General features: G+C 39.2%; 1 protein-coding gene across 4 annotated transcripts in view; it reads left to right on the top strand.

Annotated features, from left to right (window-relative positions):
• The window catches only part of nompB (intraflagellar transport protein 88-like protein nompB), a 226,029-nt gene that overhangs the window by 135,975 nt on the left and 73,601 nt on the right, over positions 1 to 16,453 (top strand). For all 4 annotated transcript variants that reach the window (XM_090383716.1, XM_090383697.1, XM_090383706.1 and 1 more), the window contains exon 18: positions 10,862 to 10,970. In XM_090383716.1, the coding sequence (XP_090239842.1) occupies positions 10,862 to 10,970 (109 nt within the window). The remainder of the gene's footprint in view (positions 1 to 10,861; positions 10,971 to 16,453) is intronic.

The following is a 16,453-nucleotide window of genomic DNA, read 5'->3' as shown; positions in this document are numbered from 1 at the left end:
GGATTTCTTTACTTATATAAACTTTAGAAGGAAGGGGATGAATTAAATTGGTTCACTTCATATCATTGGTTCGACTGTTGATGAACCTGCTCAGATAGCTGACAAATTGAATGAGTATTTTGCATCTACATTTGCACATGAGGAATTCTTTAGAGAAACGGAGGACAGAACCTTATTAAACTCTAACAGGGAGCTTAATGATTTTGTTATAACTGAGAGCAAAGTGGAGGAGAAATTACTTAAGTTAAACATAAGAAAGGCACCTGGAGTGGATGTGATCTATCCAGTTATATTAAAGGAGGCAGCAAAGGTAAGCAAATGCTTACCTTAGCCATAATTATGAGAGCATCCTTGGAATCAGAGGAAGTCCCCATGGACTGCAGATCTATCCCCAATTCACAAAGGGAGATCAAAAGATGACATGAGTAATTACAGACCTGTTAGTTTAACTTCTGTTCCGGGGAAAATAAAGGAGTCACTGGTTAAAGAAGGATTGCAGGATCATCTAGACAAGACTGCAGTAACAATTCAGACACAGGATGGGTTTGTTAAGGGAAAGTCTTGTCTGACAAATTTGACTGGATTCTATCATGTGGTTACAAAAGAACTGGATGCAAAAAAATAATTTTGATATCATATACTTGGATTTCAGGAAAGCTTTTGATACTGTTGTGCATGGAAGACTACTGTACAAATTGGAGCAATATGGCATTAAGGACAAATTGCTGCTATGGATAAAGGGATGGTTGAGTGGGAGAAGACAGAGAGTGGTAATTAATGAACTCTGCTCTTCGTGAACTAATGTTATTAGTGGAGTACCCCAGGATTTTGTGTTGGACCCACAGTGATTTTGTATATTTATCAATGATATTAATGAAGGTATATATCAGGCTTAATGTCCAAGTATGCAGATGATACAAAGGTTGGCAGGGTTGTTAATGACAGTGTGCTACTACAGCATGTCTAGAAAATTTGAGCAGATAGGCTGAGAAGTGGCAACTGAAGTTTAATATTGACAAATGCATATTTGTCAATATTGCATATGGGTAGAAGTAACCCCAGAGAAACGTACTAACTGTGTGATACTATTCTTAGGGTGGTAGAAAATAAAAAAGACCTGGGAGTAATTGTGCAATCAGATATGAAGTTTTCTGAGCAGTTTTAGACAGGCTGCCAGAGTAGGTCATTGGGTATTCTCAATGATATACAGGAATTTTGCTACTAGGGAGAAGGAGATGATTATCCCTTTGTATAAGGCAGTGGTCAGTCCATGCCTTGAGTACTGCATACAGGTCTGGAGGCCTTATTTTAGGAATGATGTGAGGTTGCTTGAGTGAATACAGAGAATAGCAACAAGATTGGTGAAGGGAATGAAGGGGTCCTCTTACCAAGAAAGGCTTAAGTTCTGCAAATTGCAGCATCTAGAGACTAGGCACCTGCGAGGTGATCTGATTGAGGTGTATAAGGCCTTGAATGGGTTGAGCAGGCTCAATTCTGATGGAACTCTTCCACTTGCTCAGACAAAGGCCGCAGGTTCGAATCCTGCCTCGGATTTGGATCAAAGTACTGCAAAAAAAAAACCTTGGGAGATGCACTATGGCCATAGAAGCCGATGCGCCAACAACTACAAAAAAAAAAAAAATCCACTTGCTCAGATTGAGAACCTGAGGGGGCATAAATTCAAATTGAGGAAAGACAGTTGTAGAATAGATGTGCAGAAATTTGCCTTTAACCAGCGGGTAGTTGATTGCTGGAACAAACTTCCGTCTGTCGTTGTGTAAATTGATAGCTTAAATAAATTCAAGGAGGAACTGGACAAGCTTGCAGAGTGAATGGATGTGTGAAATTTTTTTTTTTTTTTTTTCTTTTGGCTGATTCTACATAAGCTCATACACTTGCTTTCATACATCACATGCCTCTACTACTACTACTTCATATTTGATTATAAACTCTAATTATTTTTCATCCTGTTGCCCTCTGCCTAATTTACTCCTGTGTTTCTGTTCCCCAGGTGCGGGACCTACCCACAATAAACCTTAGTTGCCATTTTTTGGTCTATATATGCAACCATACCAGATAATTTTTAAGCAGCATAACTGATTCATGAGGGACTCACTTTCTACATTACTGCATCTTGAAGAATGCTCATATATTGCTATGTCCTTGTTCTCCAGCTAGTCCTTGACTCAAATAAGGGTCATCCTTGTAATTTCAGCTCATTCCAGTTTATTCAATAAGCTCTCATGGGGACCATACATAGTTTTTTTTATTACCACAGAATAAAATAACTCAGATATATACTGCCTTACCATTAATATCCAGACATATCTCTCCATTGATAGTTTGTCACATCCTACCCAAGCACCATGTGTCAGACATAACTATAAATATGAGAGAGAGAGAGAGAGAGAGAATCTTTATTGCAACTGGTTACAAAGTTAAGTATTGCAACTTTCCCTTCACGGTCAACAGGCCAGGGGTTTGTATATTCTCATAGGCCTTCAAGAGACAGTGCTACAATTGTGAATGTGAGATGTTTAGACACATGTCAGCACCAGTCCAGTGCTCAGAACACTGCATGGTATGGGCTGCCATGGTTGTGCAACCGTCCACAAGCCACTAATTACCCCAACTAATGCCAGATGCTGTCTAATTTAGTGTAAAGTCCACTATTCTTGGACCATAGACTAGTGGAAAGCTATGCTTTGGAGTGATGGTCATGGTGTATGGTCTACCAGTCTGACAGTTATGCCTGGGTTGTCAGGTTGCCTGGAGAAAGCTACCTGCCAGACTGTATCATCCCAACAAATGAAGTTTGGTAGAGACAGCATGATGGTCTGGGGTTGTTTTTCATTTTTGGCCTGGGACCATTTTTTGTTTTGAACAAAACCATGGATGCTAAGGTCTATCCCGTCACCACCAAATACGGAGTATGCGGAAAGGTCAAGGAATGACCACCGCATATCCCGGAGCAATATGGCCTTAGTTGCTAATGCTCCTAAAAACCAAATAACGAACGAGCTAAGGTCTATGCAGGCATCATGAACAGTAATGGATTACCTATTCTGGCAACACATCAGGGAAGGCCCATAGTTATATGTGCAGAACAACACTCTTTCCCTTCACAGTCAACAAGCCATGCCATGGTTGTGCAGCCATCCACAAGCCACTAATTACCCCAACTAATGCCAGATGCTGTCTAATTTAGTGTAAGGTCCACTATTCTTGGACCCCCATGTCGTACTACTCACATTGTTACAGACTGGTTTGAGAACATGAGTGTAAAAAGGTTAGACTTGCCAGCCTAGAGCTCTACCTGAATCCTATAGAAAATCCTCTTTGCTGCTTTGAATGTCAAATGGCAGAAACTATCATAGGACATTTACAAGAAAGAAACCAGTGGAGAGTGTTCCACAGAGTCTAGAGGATAAAGGTTTCAGCACAGTAAAGTTTCCCTGTAAATAAAGGTTTTGTAGGTATGCAGGTTTTGGATATTAATGGTGGTGTAGTGTATGTTATGATGACAGACAGGGAGAACAGGGCGCAGGATTTCTGATTTCTAAAAGAATGCGCAGATCAGTAATTGCCTTCACACCAGTGTCTGGGAGAATTTGCAGCTTTAGAATTAAAGGAAGTAATAGTAGTGGCACGTGATGCAAGAAAGCAAGTGTGTGAGCTTATGCAGCATCAGCCAAAAAAAAAAAAAAAAAATCACACCATTCCCTCCAAATGCCTGTCCAGTTCCTCCTTAAATTTATTTAACCTATCAACAGCGACAGATGGAAGTTTGTTCCAGCAATTAACCACCCGCTGGCTAAAGGCAAATTTCCGCACATCTATTCTACATCTGTCTTTTCTTAATTTGAATTTATGCCCCCTTAGGTTCATAATCTGAACAAGTGGAAGGATCCCATCAGAATTCAGCGTGCTCAACCCATTCAAGGCCTTATACACCTCAATCAGATCACCACACAGGTGCTTAGTCTCCAGCCACTTCAATTTGCAGAACTTAAGCCTCTGTTGGTAAGAGGATCCCTTCATTCCCCTCACCAATCTTGTTGCCCTTCTCTGTACATGCTTAAGCAAATCTACATCCTTCCTGAAATGAGGCCTCCAGACCTGTACGCAGTACTCAAGGCATGGCCTGACCATTGCCTTATATAGAGGGACAATCACCTCCTTTTCCCAGCTAGCAAAATTCCTATATATCATTGACAAAACCCCATGACCTGCCCTGGCAGCCTGTCTGCATTGCTCAGAAAACTTCATATCTGATTGCACAATTACTTCCAGGTCTTTTTCATTTTCTCCCACCTTAAGTATAGTACCACACACTTGGTACATTTCTCTTGGGTTACTTCTACCCATATGCAGTACTTTGCATTTGTCAAGGTTAAACTTCAGTTGCCACTTCTTAGCCAATCTGCCCAAATTTTCTAGATCCTGTTGCAGTAGCACACTGTCATTAACAACCCACCCTGCCAACCTTTGTATCATCTGCAAACTTCAACACTAAACCTGATGATATACCTTCATCAATATCAATTGATAAATATACAAAACAACAGTGGACCCAACACAGAACCATGTGGGACTCCACTAATAACATTAGCCCACAAAGAGTAGCACCCTTTGATTACCACCCTCTGTCTTCTCCCACTCAACCATCCTTTTATCCATTGTAGCAACTTACCCTTAATACCATTCTGCTCCAATTTGTACAATAGTCTTCCATGTGCAACAGTGTCAAAAGCTTTCCTGAAATCCAAATATATGATATCAAAATTATTTTTTGCATCCAGTTCCTTTGTAACCACATCATAATATCCTATCAAATTTTTCAGACAAGACTTTCCCTTAAAAAAACCCATTCTGTGTCTGAATTATTGCTGCAGTCTTGTCTAGATGATTCTGCAATGCATCTTTAACCAGTGACTCCATTATTTTACCCGGAACAGAAGTTAAACTAACCGGTCTGTAATTACTTGTGTCACCCTTTGATCCCCCTTTGTGAATTGGGGATACATTTTGCACATCTCCAGTCTGTGGGGACCTCCCCTGAGTCCAAGGATGCTCTCATAAAATTCCATAATGTGACCATTAATGTGTACGCTCCAACTGAAGGTGCGGATGGATTTTACGATGAACTCCAGGCTGTGTGTGTGAAAGAATTCAAAGACATGATGCTATTATAACTCTCGGTGACTTCAATGCTGAACTTGTCAGGGAAGAAGATTTCATGGGTCTATTTGGGAGATACAGCCTCCATCAAGAAACAAACAATAATTTCAAAGGTCGATGAAATGGTAGAACATTACAACAAGAAGGAAAGTAGAAAGTTTCATAAGAAGATTAAAGAAAGTACACAGGAATTCTGATCAAAAGTTACTGCATTTAGGGATAGTGAAGGGAACTTGCTGACTGAGAAAAAGGAGGTTCTGAAACAATGGAAAAACAGTGGGAAAAGTATTTTGAGAGCATTTTGACAAGAGGTAAGGTTGAAACAAAACAGCTATTGTACTATACAGTAGAACCATGCATTGAAGACCCTAATTTTGAAGAAATTTGAAAAGTTATTAAGTGCTTAAAGAACTTTAAAGCACCAGGAGCTGATTGAATAACTGCAGAGTTGCTCAAGAATGGTGGAGTGACACTATGGAAAAGAATACATAATCTGATACCATTAATATTGGTCTGAGGAAAAAATCCCGGATGAATGGACACTTGGAATCATACAGACGATTAACGAGAAGGGTGATAAACTGCTTTGCTCTAACTATAGAGTTATTATATTGCTGAGCGTTACTTACAAGGTTTTGTCGGAAGTTATTTATAACAGACTGACAGCATATTCAGAGAAAATCATTGGAGAATATCAGTGTGGTTTCAGACCCAATCGCTCAACAACTGACCACATTTCATTTTGAGGCAGATACAGGAAAAAGCATTTGAGTATAATATACACTTATTTAACCTATATGTAGATTTCAAACAAGCTTTTGATTCACTCAACAGAGAGGAAATGATAAATGATCTTCTTCTCCTGGGCATACCTGCAAAGATTGTTAAGCTCATAAAAGCAACTCTGGCTGGCTCTAAAGCAATGGTGAGAATTGACAATGAGTTGACAACTCCCTTTGACATTAACACTGGTGTTAGACAGGGCGATGCACTCTCTACTGTGTTATTTAACTTGATTTTAGAGGCGACTATCAGAAAATTAGAAGTGACTGGACACATAGGCACAAAGACATTGCAGGTCTGTGCATATGCTGATGATGTCACTATTATCGGTAGGACTAAAGGAGCACTGGAGGAAACAGTGGCCAGGCTGGATAGTGAAGTACGAAGAATAGGACTTAGGATAAATGAAGCGAAGACAAAATATATGGAAGTCTGGAGAACGGCAGATAACACAGAAAATATAAGAACTGACAGCTTCTTGTTTGAGCATGTTCAAAATTTCACCTATCTAGGTTCGCAGATAAACCAGTCCAACTCTATTACTAATGAAATTAAGTCCCTGAGTGGAAACAGATGCTTCTATGCACGTGAAAAACTAATGAAGTCCAGAGTATTGAACAGACATTTAAAATTAAGGATATACGAAAGTCTCATTAGATCAGTTGTAACATATTGTTGTGAAGCCTGGACATTAACGAGTAAAGATGAGCAGTTGTTGAGAGTGTTTGAGCGTAGAATTTTGCGAAAAGTCTTTGGGCCCGTACAACATGTTGATGGATCCTGGAGGATCAGAATGAACCATGAACTTGATCATCTTATTCAGAGTGCATACATCGTCAGATTTGTGAAGAGCCAGAGACTTGCCTGGTTGGGACATGTAATGAGAATGGCTGACAGCAGAACAACTAAGAGGATAATGGAATGTTATTTCATAAATAATGAAATAACTAAGAGGATAATGGAATTCCATTATCCTGCAGACTCTTGCAGACTGTCTGCACTGCTCAGAAAATTTCATATCTGACTGCACAATTACCCCCAGTTCCTTTTCATTCTCTATCACCCTCAGTGTAGTACCACACAGTTGATATATTACTCTAGGGTTACTGCTACCCATTGTAGTATACTTTACATTTGTCAATGTTAAACTTCGATTGCCACCTCTCAACTAATCTGCTCAACTTTTCTAGATCCTGTTGCAGTAGCATACTGTCATTAACAACCCTTCCAACCTTTGTGTCATCTGCAAACTTAGACATTAAGCCTGATATTCCATCATCAATATCATTAATACAAAGGGTACTAGGAAAGTTTTGCAATACAGCTTTGTTTATTTAATTTTTTCAAAGTAATTTCCTCTACATTCAATACACCTCTCCATCCTCCGAAACCAATCTTTAAACCAGTTCTGCCAAGTTTCACTAGGGAGTAAAGCACACTCGTTGTCCCAAGCCCGTAGAAGGTCCTCATCACTGGAAAACCACCTCCCTTTTAGCTTCATTTTCACATGCGGGAACAGTGCAAAGTCGCAGGGAGCAAGGTCTGGACTGTAGGGAGGGTGCTCGAGAAGTTCTAGTCCTGTCGTGGTCAAATATTCGGTGCAGGCTTTGGCGCGGTGAGCTGCAGCATTATCGTGATGGAGGTACCAGGTGTCCATTCTTGACTTTGGCCGCAGGTTCTTCATAGATCCAATGACTTTAGGCAGGCATTGTTCAGTATACCACTTAGCTGTGACTGTCTTCTGCGTGCCCAAAACGACACGTTCCACAATTCCACTCGATTTGAAAAATACAGCTATCATTTTCTTCTTTACAGATCGGGATTTTCTGACAATTACGGGTGTGTCGTCATCATCAAAGACCCAAACTTTGTTTTGAGCCTCGGTTGGCAGATCGTAATAGTACAGCCAAGTCTCGTCACCTGTCACGATGTTGTTCACATACCGAGATTGTCCCTTATCAAACTTTTTTAACATCTCCCGGCACCAAGTCACACGTCGTGTCATCTGCTCTTCAGTCAGTTGATGCGGCACCCAGAGAGAACAAAGTTTCTTCACGTGCAAATGATCTTGCAGAATCGAACGAATTGCTGGTGCATTTAGGCCCAAAGTATCCTCTGTCTGTTGGTAGGTCACTCGCCTGTTTTCGTCAAGCATTTTCCTCACAGCAGTAACGTTTTCCTCCGTAACTGACGTTCGTGGCCTTCCCGGCCTCTCAGAATCCTCCAGAGTGAAATTTCCCCTTTGGAATTCTCTATACCACCTGAATATCGTTGTACGATGTGGACAATCATCATCTAGTGCAAGAGTCATTTCTTCTAAGCACTGGTCTATGGTTAAACCACGCACGAAATTATACCGCAAAACTGTCCTTATCTCATTTCGTGACCACGATGCCATCGCAAGCACTTTACACTCTCACTACTAATGAATAACTGAGCCCATCGACTTGGCGCGGCGGCTACTATGCACGTATGAACATGTCTCAACATGCAGCAACAAGCAGCTTCCTGTGATTCATTGTTGCGTCATATTGCAAAACTTTCCTAGTACCCTTTGTAAATACAGAAAACAACAATGGACCCAACACTGAACCCTGGGCGACTCCACTAATAACATTAGTCCACGAAGAACAGTGATCATTGATTACCACTGTCTTCTCTCACTCAACCATCTCTTTATCTATAACAGCAATTTGCCTCCAGTGCCACACTGCTTCAATTTGAACAGCAGTCTTCCCTGTGCAACAGAATCAAAAACCTTCCTAAGATCTTGATGCTAAGAAAGCTCCAGGTCCTGATGGTATTTCTCCGCTTGTTCTCAAAACCTGTGCTCCTGAACTTACTCCTGTTCTTCGCCGCCTTTTTCACTTTCTTATTCCAAAGGTGTTTTTCCTTCTGCTTGGAAATTTGCTCATATTCAGCCAGTTCCTAAAAAAGGGTGACAAATCCCTCCCATCCAATTATCGCCCCATCACAATTACTTCTACTATTTCTAAAGTAATGGAGAAATCAATTAATCGTCAACTCTTTAACTAACTAGAAACCTTCCGCCTGATCAACAATCACCAGTATGGATTCTGTCAGTGTCGATCCACTGGTGATATTCTGGCTTATGTTACCCATTTGTGGACAAATTCAATGGAAAAGTTCGGTGAAACACAAGCAGTTGCTCTTGACATCTCAAAGGCTTTCGATCGTGTTTGGCATAAAGGTCTTCTAAACAAGCTTCCATCTTATGGTTTGCGAACTGTTTTTTGTATTTGGTTATCCAGTTCTCTCCCTGACTGCTCACTGAGGGTGACGGTAGATGGCTCTCTGACTTCTCCAATCTCTTCTAATTTCTTCTAATCTCTCTTCGCATAAGCACATTACAAATATTGCTTCCTCTGCATCTAAAAATATTGGTTTTTCTCTTTCGCTCTCAGATTAATTTTCTTCCAAACAGCTGTTCACTCTGTACAAATTGCAAATCTGCCCTACCAAGGTTCAGTTCTTTCCCCCACTCTTTTCCTCTTGTATATTAATGACCTTTTTTCTTTGACTGGAAATCCTATCCATAGATTTGCTGATGACAGCACATTGCATTCCACTTTCCAGTTTGAGAAACCTTGCCCTGCTCAATCAGCTTTAACTTCGCGAATATCCGCTACCAATTCCTTAAATGCTGATTAATAGGTAATTCTCCAGTGGAGCAAAGACAAGTTAGTTGATTTCAATCTTTATAAAACTGTCCTGTCTTATATCTTGCAAAAAGTATTCTTCTGCTCCTATGCTTATCTTTGGTGATACTCCAATTTCTGGTCAAGATGATATATCTCTTTTGGGGATTACCCTGACTTCTAATCTCTCTTCGCATAAGCACATTACAAATATTGCTTCCTCTGCATCTAAAAATCTTGGTTTTTCTCTTTCGCTCTCAGCATTACTTTTCTTCCAAACAGCTGTTCACTGTGTACAAATTGCAAATCTGCCCTACCATGGAATATTGTTCCCACATCTGGGGCGGTTCCCCCAAAACCTCTCACAAGCTTCTAGATTCCATTCAAAAGAGGGCAGTTATGTTAATTAATGACTCATTTCTAACAGAGTCTCAACACTCTTGTCTCATAGATGTACTGTTTCTGCTGCATGAGTTTTCTACAGATACTTCCATGGGCACTGTTCTTCTGAATTGGCTTCTATAATTCCTGCTCTCTCTTTCAAAATAGTCCGAACATGTGCCGCCAACATCCATTTACTGTCCAACTTGAAACTCAGAGAACTAACTTTTCTTCTTCCCAATTTATTTCTTCAACTTCCGTATGAAGGAACAACCTTCTTTCATGCTTATTTCCTGACAATTTCAAATTACAGATGTTCAAAAGTCTAATGTCAACAAATATCTTCTTTCATCTTGTCAATCTCCAACCCATGCGTGGCACCAAGCACTATAGGTTCTAATACCTCTCGTGTTTGGGGTTTTCGTAAAAAAAAAAAAAATTTGAATTAGAATTATAATATATTAGTATATTAGTAATTAAAAAGCATTATTATTATAGTAATTTCTGGATAAAGACCTTGTATATCCAGAAATAATTATATCTCTGGATCTGTGTAACTTGAACCTGTGTAAGTTGAGGACTTAATGTATTTTTGTATGTTAAACTTGGGATCTAATTAATAATTTTCAACATCACACACACGTATGTAATGTGTGTGTGTGTGTGTGTGTGTGTGTGTGTGTGTGTGTGTGTGTGTGTGTGTGTGTGTGTGTGTGTGTGTGTGTGTGTGATGTTGAAAATTATTAATTAGATCCCAAGTTTAACATGCAAAAAAAAAAAAAATATATATATATATACACACACACACACACACACACACACTATGTAATTTTTAATTTTTTTTCTTTTTTCCTTAGGACTGACATACAAAAAAATGGGAAATTTAGAAGAAGCTTTAGAATCATTTTATAAGCTGCATGCTATTGTGCGTAATCATCCTCAGATAATCTACCAAATTGCTAATCTGTATCCTTGTATTTTAATATGCTTCTTTTTAATTTTAATAAATTGGTAACTAAGGTAATTATTGAAATTTTCATATTAATAGAGTTGCAACTGCATGATGCTATCTCTCTATCCTCTCTCTGTATATATATATATACAGGGTGATTCACTACCAGTGTGACAAACTTGCAGGAGGTGTAGGGGGCACAAAGATGAATCGGAATCACATAGCATTGCAGGGTCCGAAATGCCTTCGTCATGCGGTAGAGGACGTTGAACGGGAGGTCATGTGAACAGCGATCCCGCTGGAAGTCAGCATTTGCAAACCGTTTCTGTTGAAGAAACCAAGTAGCAAAAGTCCTCCGGAGTGGATAATCCACAGGCTCCAATGATTGGACGCATTGCAGATGGTATGAACTCATTTGGTTTGTTGACAGTATCCTCCAGACAGTGGATTGGGAAATACCCAATCGTTGGCCTATCGCTCGAGTACTTGTACTCGGATTGCCTTCTGCAAGACGTAGGACATTCTCCTCATTGTCTGGTGTCCTCGTTGTTCGCTCTCGATTCATGGTACCTCTCGTGAAACAACCAGTCTCACGTAACCTTCTGCGCACATGTGCGAAAATCGCATGATGAGGAGCATGCCCGGGCTGGAAACATTCCTGGTACAAGCGCAGAGTGGCGCGCCCGTTACAGTCCGCAGCGCCATATGCGAGGTGCATGTTGGTCAGTTCAACGTTTGAATGCTCGTCCATCCTACTGCCTCGGGAACCGGTTCGCAAATGCTGACTTCCAGCGGGATCGCTGTTCACGCGACCTCCCATTCAACGTCCTCTACTGCATGACGAAGGAATTTCGGACCCTGCAATGCTATGTGATTCCGATTCGTCTTTGTGCACCCTACACCTCCTGCAAGTTTGTCGCACTGGTAGTGAATCACCCTGTATATAAATTATGCTTTTTTGTTTTGTTTTTATTTCTACCAACAGCTCTATAGGGTCTAAATCAGCAATAATTGACATGTGAAAATGAAAAAAAAAAATAGATTTGATAAAATGCAGTGAAAAAATAGTTCTGTACCTTCAACATATATCTAATAACAGTTTGACTCCTTACATAAAAATTCTGTTTATGATATTTCAAGTAAAATAGATAAATTATATAAATATGCATAATAAAATATGACATTACCATGAGCTTTATTTACTGAATATTCTAAAATTGTTCCAGTCACCACTTTGGGAAGCAATTTATTCTAATGATTTGTAATATGCTACCTGAAGGTAAACTTATTGGGATCCAGTCTTCTGTATCTCTCTCTCTCTCTCTCTCTCTCTCTCTCTCTCTCTCTCTCTCTCTCTCTCTCTCTCTCTCTCTCAGTGAAAATATACCCCCATCATTCATTTTAGTCATGTGTTCAGTTCTTCAATTCACTCTACACTTAATTCAGGTTCCCCAAAGTGTCTAGTTGCAGCCTACACCTTCTAAGCTGCTCCTCATAAGTTGCTATTTACCAGTCTGTTTGTTCTTCGTTGAATCTCCTGTAGAAGTTCTGTCCTTTATTTAGGTGTGGCCTCCAGACCTTAATACAGTATTTCAAGTGCAGGTTCACTATCATCTTATATAAAAAAATAGTGATATCCTAGTCTCTACTTGCAAAGGTTGATTATATCATCATTGATAGGATACCTTCCTGGCTACTTTTTTACACTACTTGATAAACTTCATGTTTGCTTGGTTATATCGTAACCCCTAAGTCTTTTTTATCATGCACCATTCTCTCTCTCTCAGTGGAAATAACAATGAATTTTTGTTTGCCAAATGGTACATCATTTTAGTGGCATTCATGAACAGATTAATAACGTCGCTCCATTCCAACCAAGTGTGGAGGCCAGCTGAATCACCTAGTAAGAGAATATGAACTGGTTGGTTGGAAAGGCATGAATCTTGCCCATGTATTGCTGTTGTATTTGTACTGGAGTTTTCCATTTTAGCAAAAACTCTCCTGGAATTCTTATAGTTTTTAGGAATTGAGTAATTTTTATGTGTTTGAATGCACAACAAAGTATACTTTGATCTGTGTATTAGCAAACTTGATCTTCAGGAACAGACCTGCCCCTACCCTGGAACAGAGAAGGTATGACAGTCACTGGAACTGCCTCCATATGTGGCTTCTCCTGGATAGTGTGGACACTACATAACGGTGCCTGCTGAACTGAAGCTTCATCATGGAGAGACCTGTCTATAACAAAAATCCACACACTAAAACCCATTGGGGTGGAAGTGAGACTTTTTTGGGTTCTTCCCAATCCTTTTCAGAAAGCACATGGGATGAACAACATATTTTCACTACAGTAAACAGCTGCAGTAAATGTATTTTGCTATGCATTTACTTTTGAAAGTTGAAAGGGGAGTAACAGAACTTCAGCAGGGAAGAATGTACTTGTTTCACCCCATGCAGATTTGTATACAGTGGAATCTTGTTAATACAAAGTTCACAATTTTTGTAATAACGAGGTCCCCCAAAAGTGTCAAAATTTTACCTTTTTTTTTTTTTTTTTTGGTACATACTGTATATCTAAGAATGATAATAATATCAAAAATAAATTAATAAAATAAAATAAAATAAAAACAAAAGCCTTGTCTAACAATACAGTAATAGGAATAACATAATTTTTAAAGATTTTATTTTATTTGTAAGATAAACTAAGAGAAAATCAATATTAACGGAAATGAAAATATTGTACAGTATATATTTTGATATATACAGTATTTTAGTATCACAGTAAAAAGAATTACAATCTTAATATAAAAGGAGACATACGAACCATTAACTTTTTAATAAATTTATCCAATGTTGTTTGCACAGTTTTTGTCCTGTATGCATTTTTAACTACAGCACAGACGTTATCAAATGCAATAGTTGTTTCTTTATCAGTGTTACTGCAGACCAACACATTCTCTATTATGTTCAATGCATTTTGGGCATATTTTTTAGATGGCAGTGTACGCGCTTCTTTACTTTCGCTGTCGCTGATAACAAAAACATCATCCACCTTCACAAACTCTTCAAATTCGCCAACAAGATCCATATGCTCCTTCAAATTCCTCCAATTCTCACTGTTGCTGTCACATTTGTCTGCTGGACCATGTTTTTTGATGATGTTCTCTCCAAAGCCACTCTTTCTAAAGCAGTTGATTATTACACTTGATGTAATACTTTCCCAAGCAATAACAAGATTACGGATAGCATCCAAGACATTCCAGTTTGGCTGAAGATTGTTCCCTCCTTCTATGTTGCAGATCAGGTACCTTATCAGGCAGGCTCTATATGCTCTCTTGAAGTTATAAATAATGTCTTGATCCAGTGGTTGCATTAAATTGGTAGTACTGGGGGGTAAAAACAACAGCCGTATATTTGTCAACTTAAGTGTCTCGGCAGAATGTGCTGTACAATGGTCTAGAATCATCAAAATGTTCCTTTTTTCTGAAACCATTCTTCTGTCCAATTTTGATAACCAAGACTGAAAAATTTTGACCATAAGCCAAGCACTTCTATTGGCCTCATAATCACAGGGAAGTTGGTTAGCTGCTTTAAAACATCTCAGCTTGGAAAACTTACCAGTCACAACTGGGCGTAGTTTTGTACTGCCATCTGAATTGCAGCATAACAGAACAGCGAGTCTTTGTTTACTTAATTTTCCACCATGACAACACTCTCCTCGAACAGCAAATGTTTTGTTTGGCAGCAAATTATAAGATAAACCTGTCTCGTCAAGATTAAAAATATCCTTTGCCTCATATTTTTCAAGGATGGACCATACAGAATACAACCAATCTGTAGCCTTTTCTTTTCGACTAATCCAGACTCACCGCAAACATTTCGCGAAACCAAGTTATTTCTGTCTTTAAATCTTTGGAGCCAGCCACTGCTGCATTTGAAGTCACTAATCCCGTATTGCTGAGCTAGATAATGTGCCTTTTCAGCAAAATCGGACCTGATGTTGGCAAATTAGATGCACACATTTGTTGGTACCACTCGAAAAGTTTTGTTTCAAGCTCCTCATGTTTTGAACCATGAATTTGTTTCCTGTTTTTCATCACTGCTCCAGTGTCACACACTTCTTCAACAAAATCCTTTTCTTTTTCTTTCAAAATTCTTTTTCGGTTTTTCAGTATAGTAGATAAAGTAGGTAAAGGGATGTTGTAAGGTAAGGTGAGGTGCAGCCGTTATCAACCCACTGCAGGACGGAAGCCTCCTCAACAATTCATGCCGAGGGAAATGGACCATAATCTGCCATGCTGGTCCAGTGCGGGTTGGCAGATCAACCGTATTCAGCAGTCAGGGGCTTGAACCCCGGTCTACTCAAAGAGCGTGTATTCCTTTGCAATGTCTATTTTGCTTCTTTCCATCCTATCAGCCTCTTGTATAATTTTTAGTTTAATTTCCAGGCTTAATTCTGTCCAACTACGTTTTGTCACCATAACACTGCTAGATAAGATTTAATATAAACAAATTTTAAATTAATTTAAAGACAAGTTCTGAAAAAGACATCAGTTCAGGTAAAATGGCACAAAAAATAGATAGCTGTATACGATAGCAAAAGACTCTTTGAACTGGGGTAACAATTGCAATTGACCTTATTTTTGTGGAGAGCGAGGGAGTGCACATAAACAACTTATAAAAACTTTTTATTCTTTTGTTAATTTAACAACTCATCCCTCAGAAAGATGCTTTTCAGAGTGCTCTTGACATTGTAGCTACCATAAATTGCTTTTGTTTACACAAAACTAATTTCTAACAAGTCAGTGCCATCCTTCGAGAAGTAGGGAGCCTGGTGGCCAGGGGCAATAATCGGATCGCTCTGCCAAGATTTGTATTAAACATACAAAATGACAATATTTATTTCTCACAGGGTGAAAAAGAACTTTGTAATACATATTAACCAAATTTTGTAATAAATGAATATATTTACATAGAAAAGCCTGCCCTTTCGTAGGGGAATGATATGTGCTTCATATAAACGAGTACTTTGTATAAACCGAGTTTGTATTAACAAGATTTTACTGTATTGCCTTCTGCTATTTGAAAGAAATGTTGTTGGGTGGATTATTGCAGTGTTTCTGGTTTTTGATGGTAGTGCTAAGTCCAAGGATTTTAACTCCTTAGCATCCCTATATACTGGTGGCAGGCCACCTCTCCTTAGACTAGGATCCCATGAAGTGCAAGTTTGCTGGTCTTAATACTGGAAAACAGGTGTTTTCTGCACTTAGAAAAATTAGTTCCTAGATTTTATTGTCATCAGTGATAAGCCTGATCTTTCTGCTGACTTGCTCCTGCAGCTGAAGTGCCTTATAGTGAGAGGCCTGGCAGTCTACACTACGAATATTGATTAATTTCTAGATGATCCTGTGACTGGTTGTGGAATGGCAGTGGTTGTTATTGTGATCCCTCCCCCCAAAATATGTTGTAAGTTACTCCTGGGCTTCTATTCCCCATA

The sequence above is a fragment of the Mastigoproctus giganteus genome, chromosome 1 (genome assembly GCF_048544385.1).
Source record: "Mastigoproctus giganteus isolate SK-2022 chromosome 1, ASM4854438v1, whole genome shotgun sequence".
Lineage (NCBI taxonomy): Eukaryota > Metazoa > Arthropoda > Arachnida > Uropygi > Thelyphonidae > Mastigoproctus > Mastigoproctus giganteus.
The sequence above is the reverse complement of the archived record's forward strand: the minus strand, read 5'-3'. Positions and strand labels throughout refer to the sequence as shown.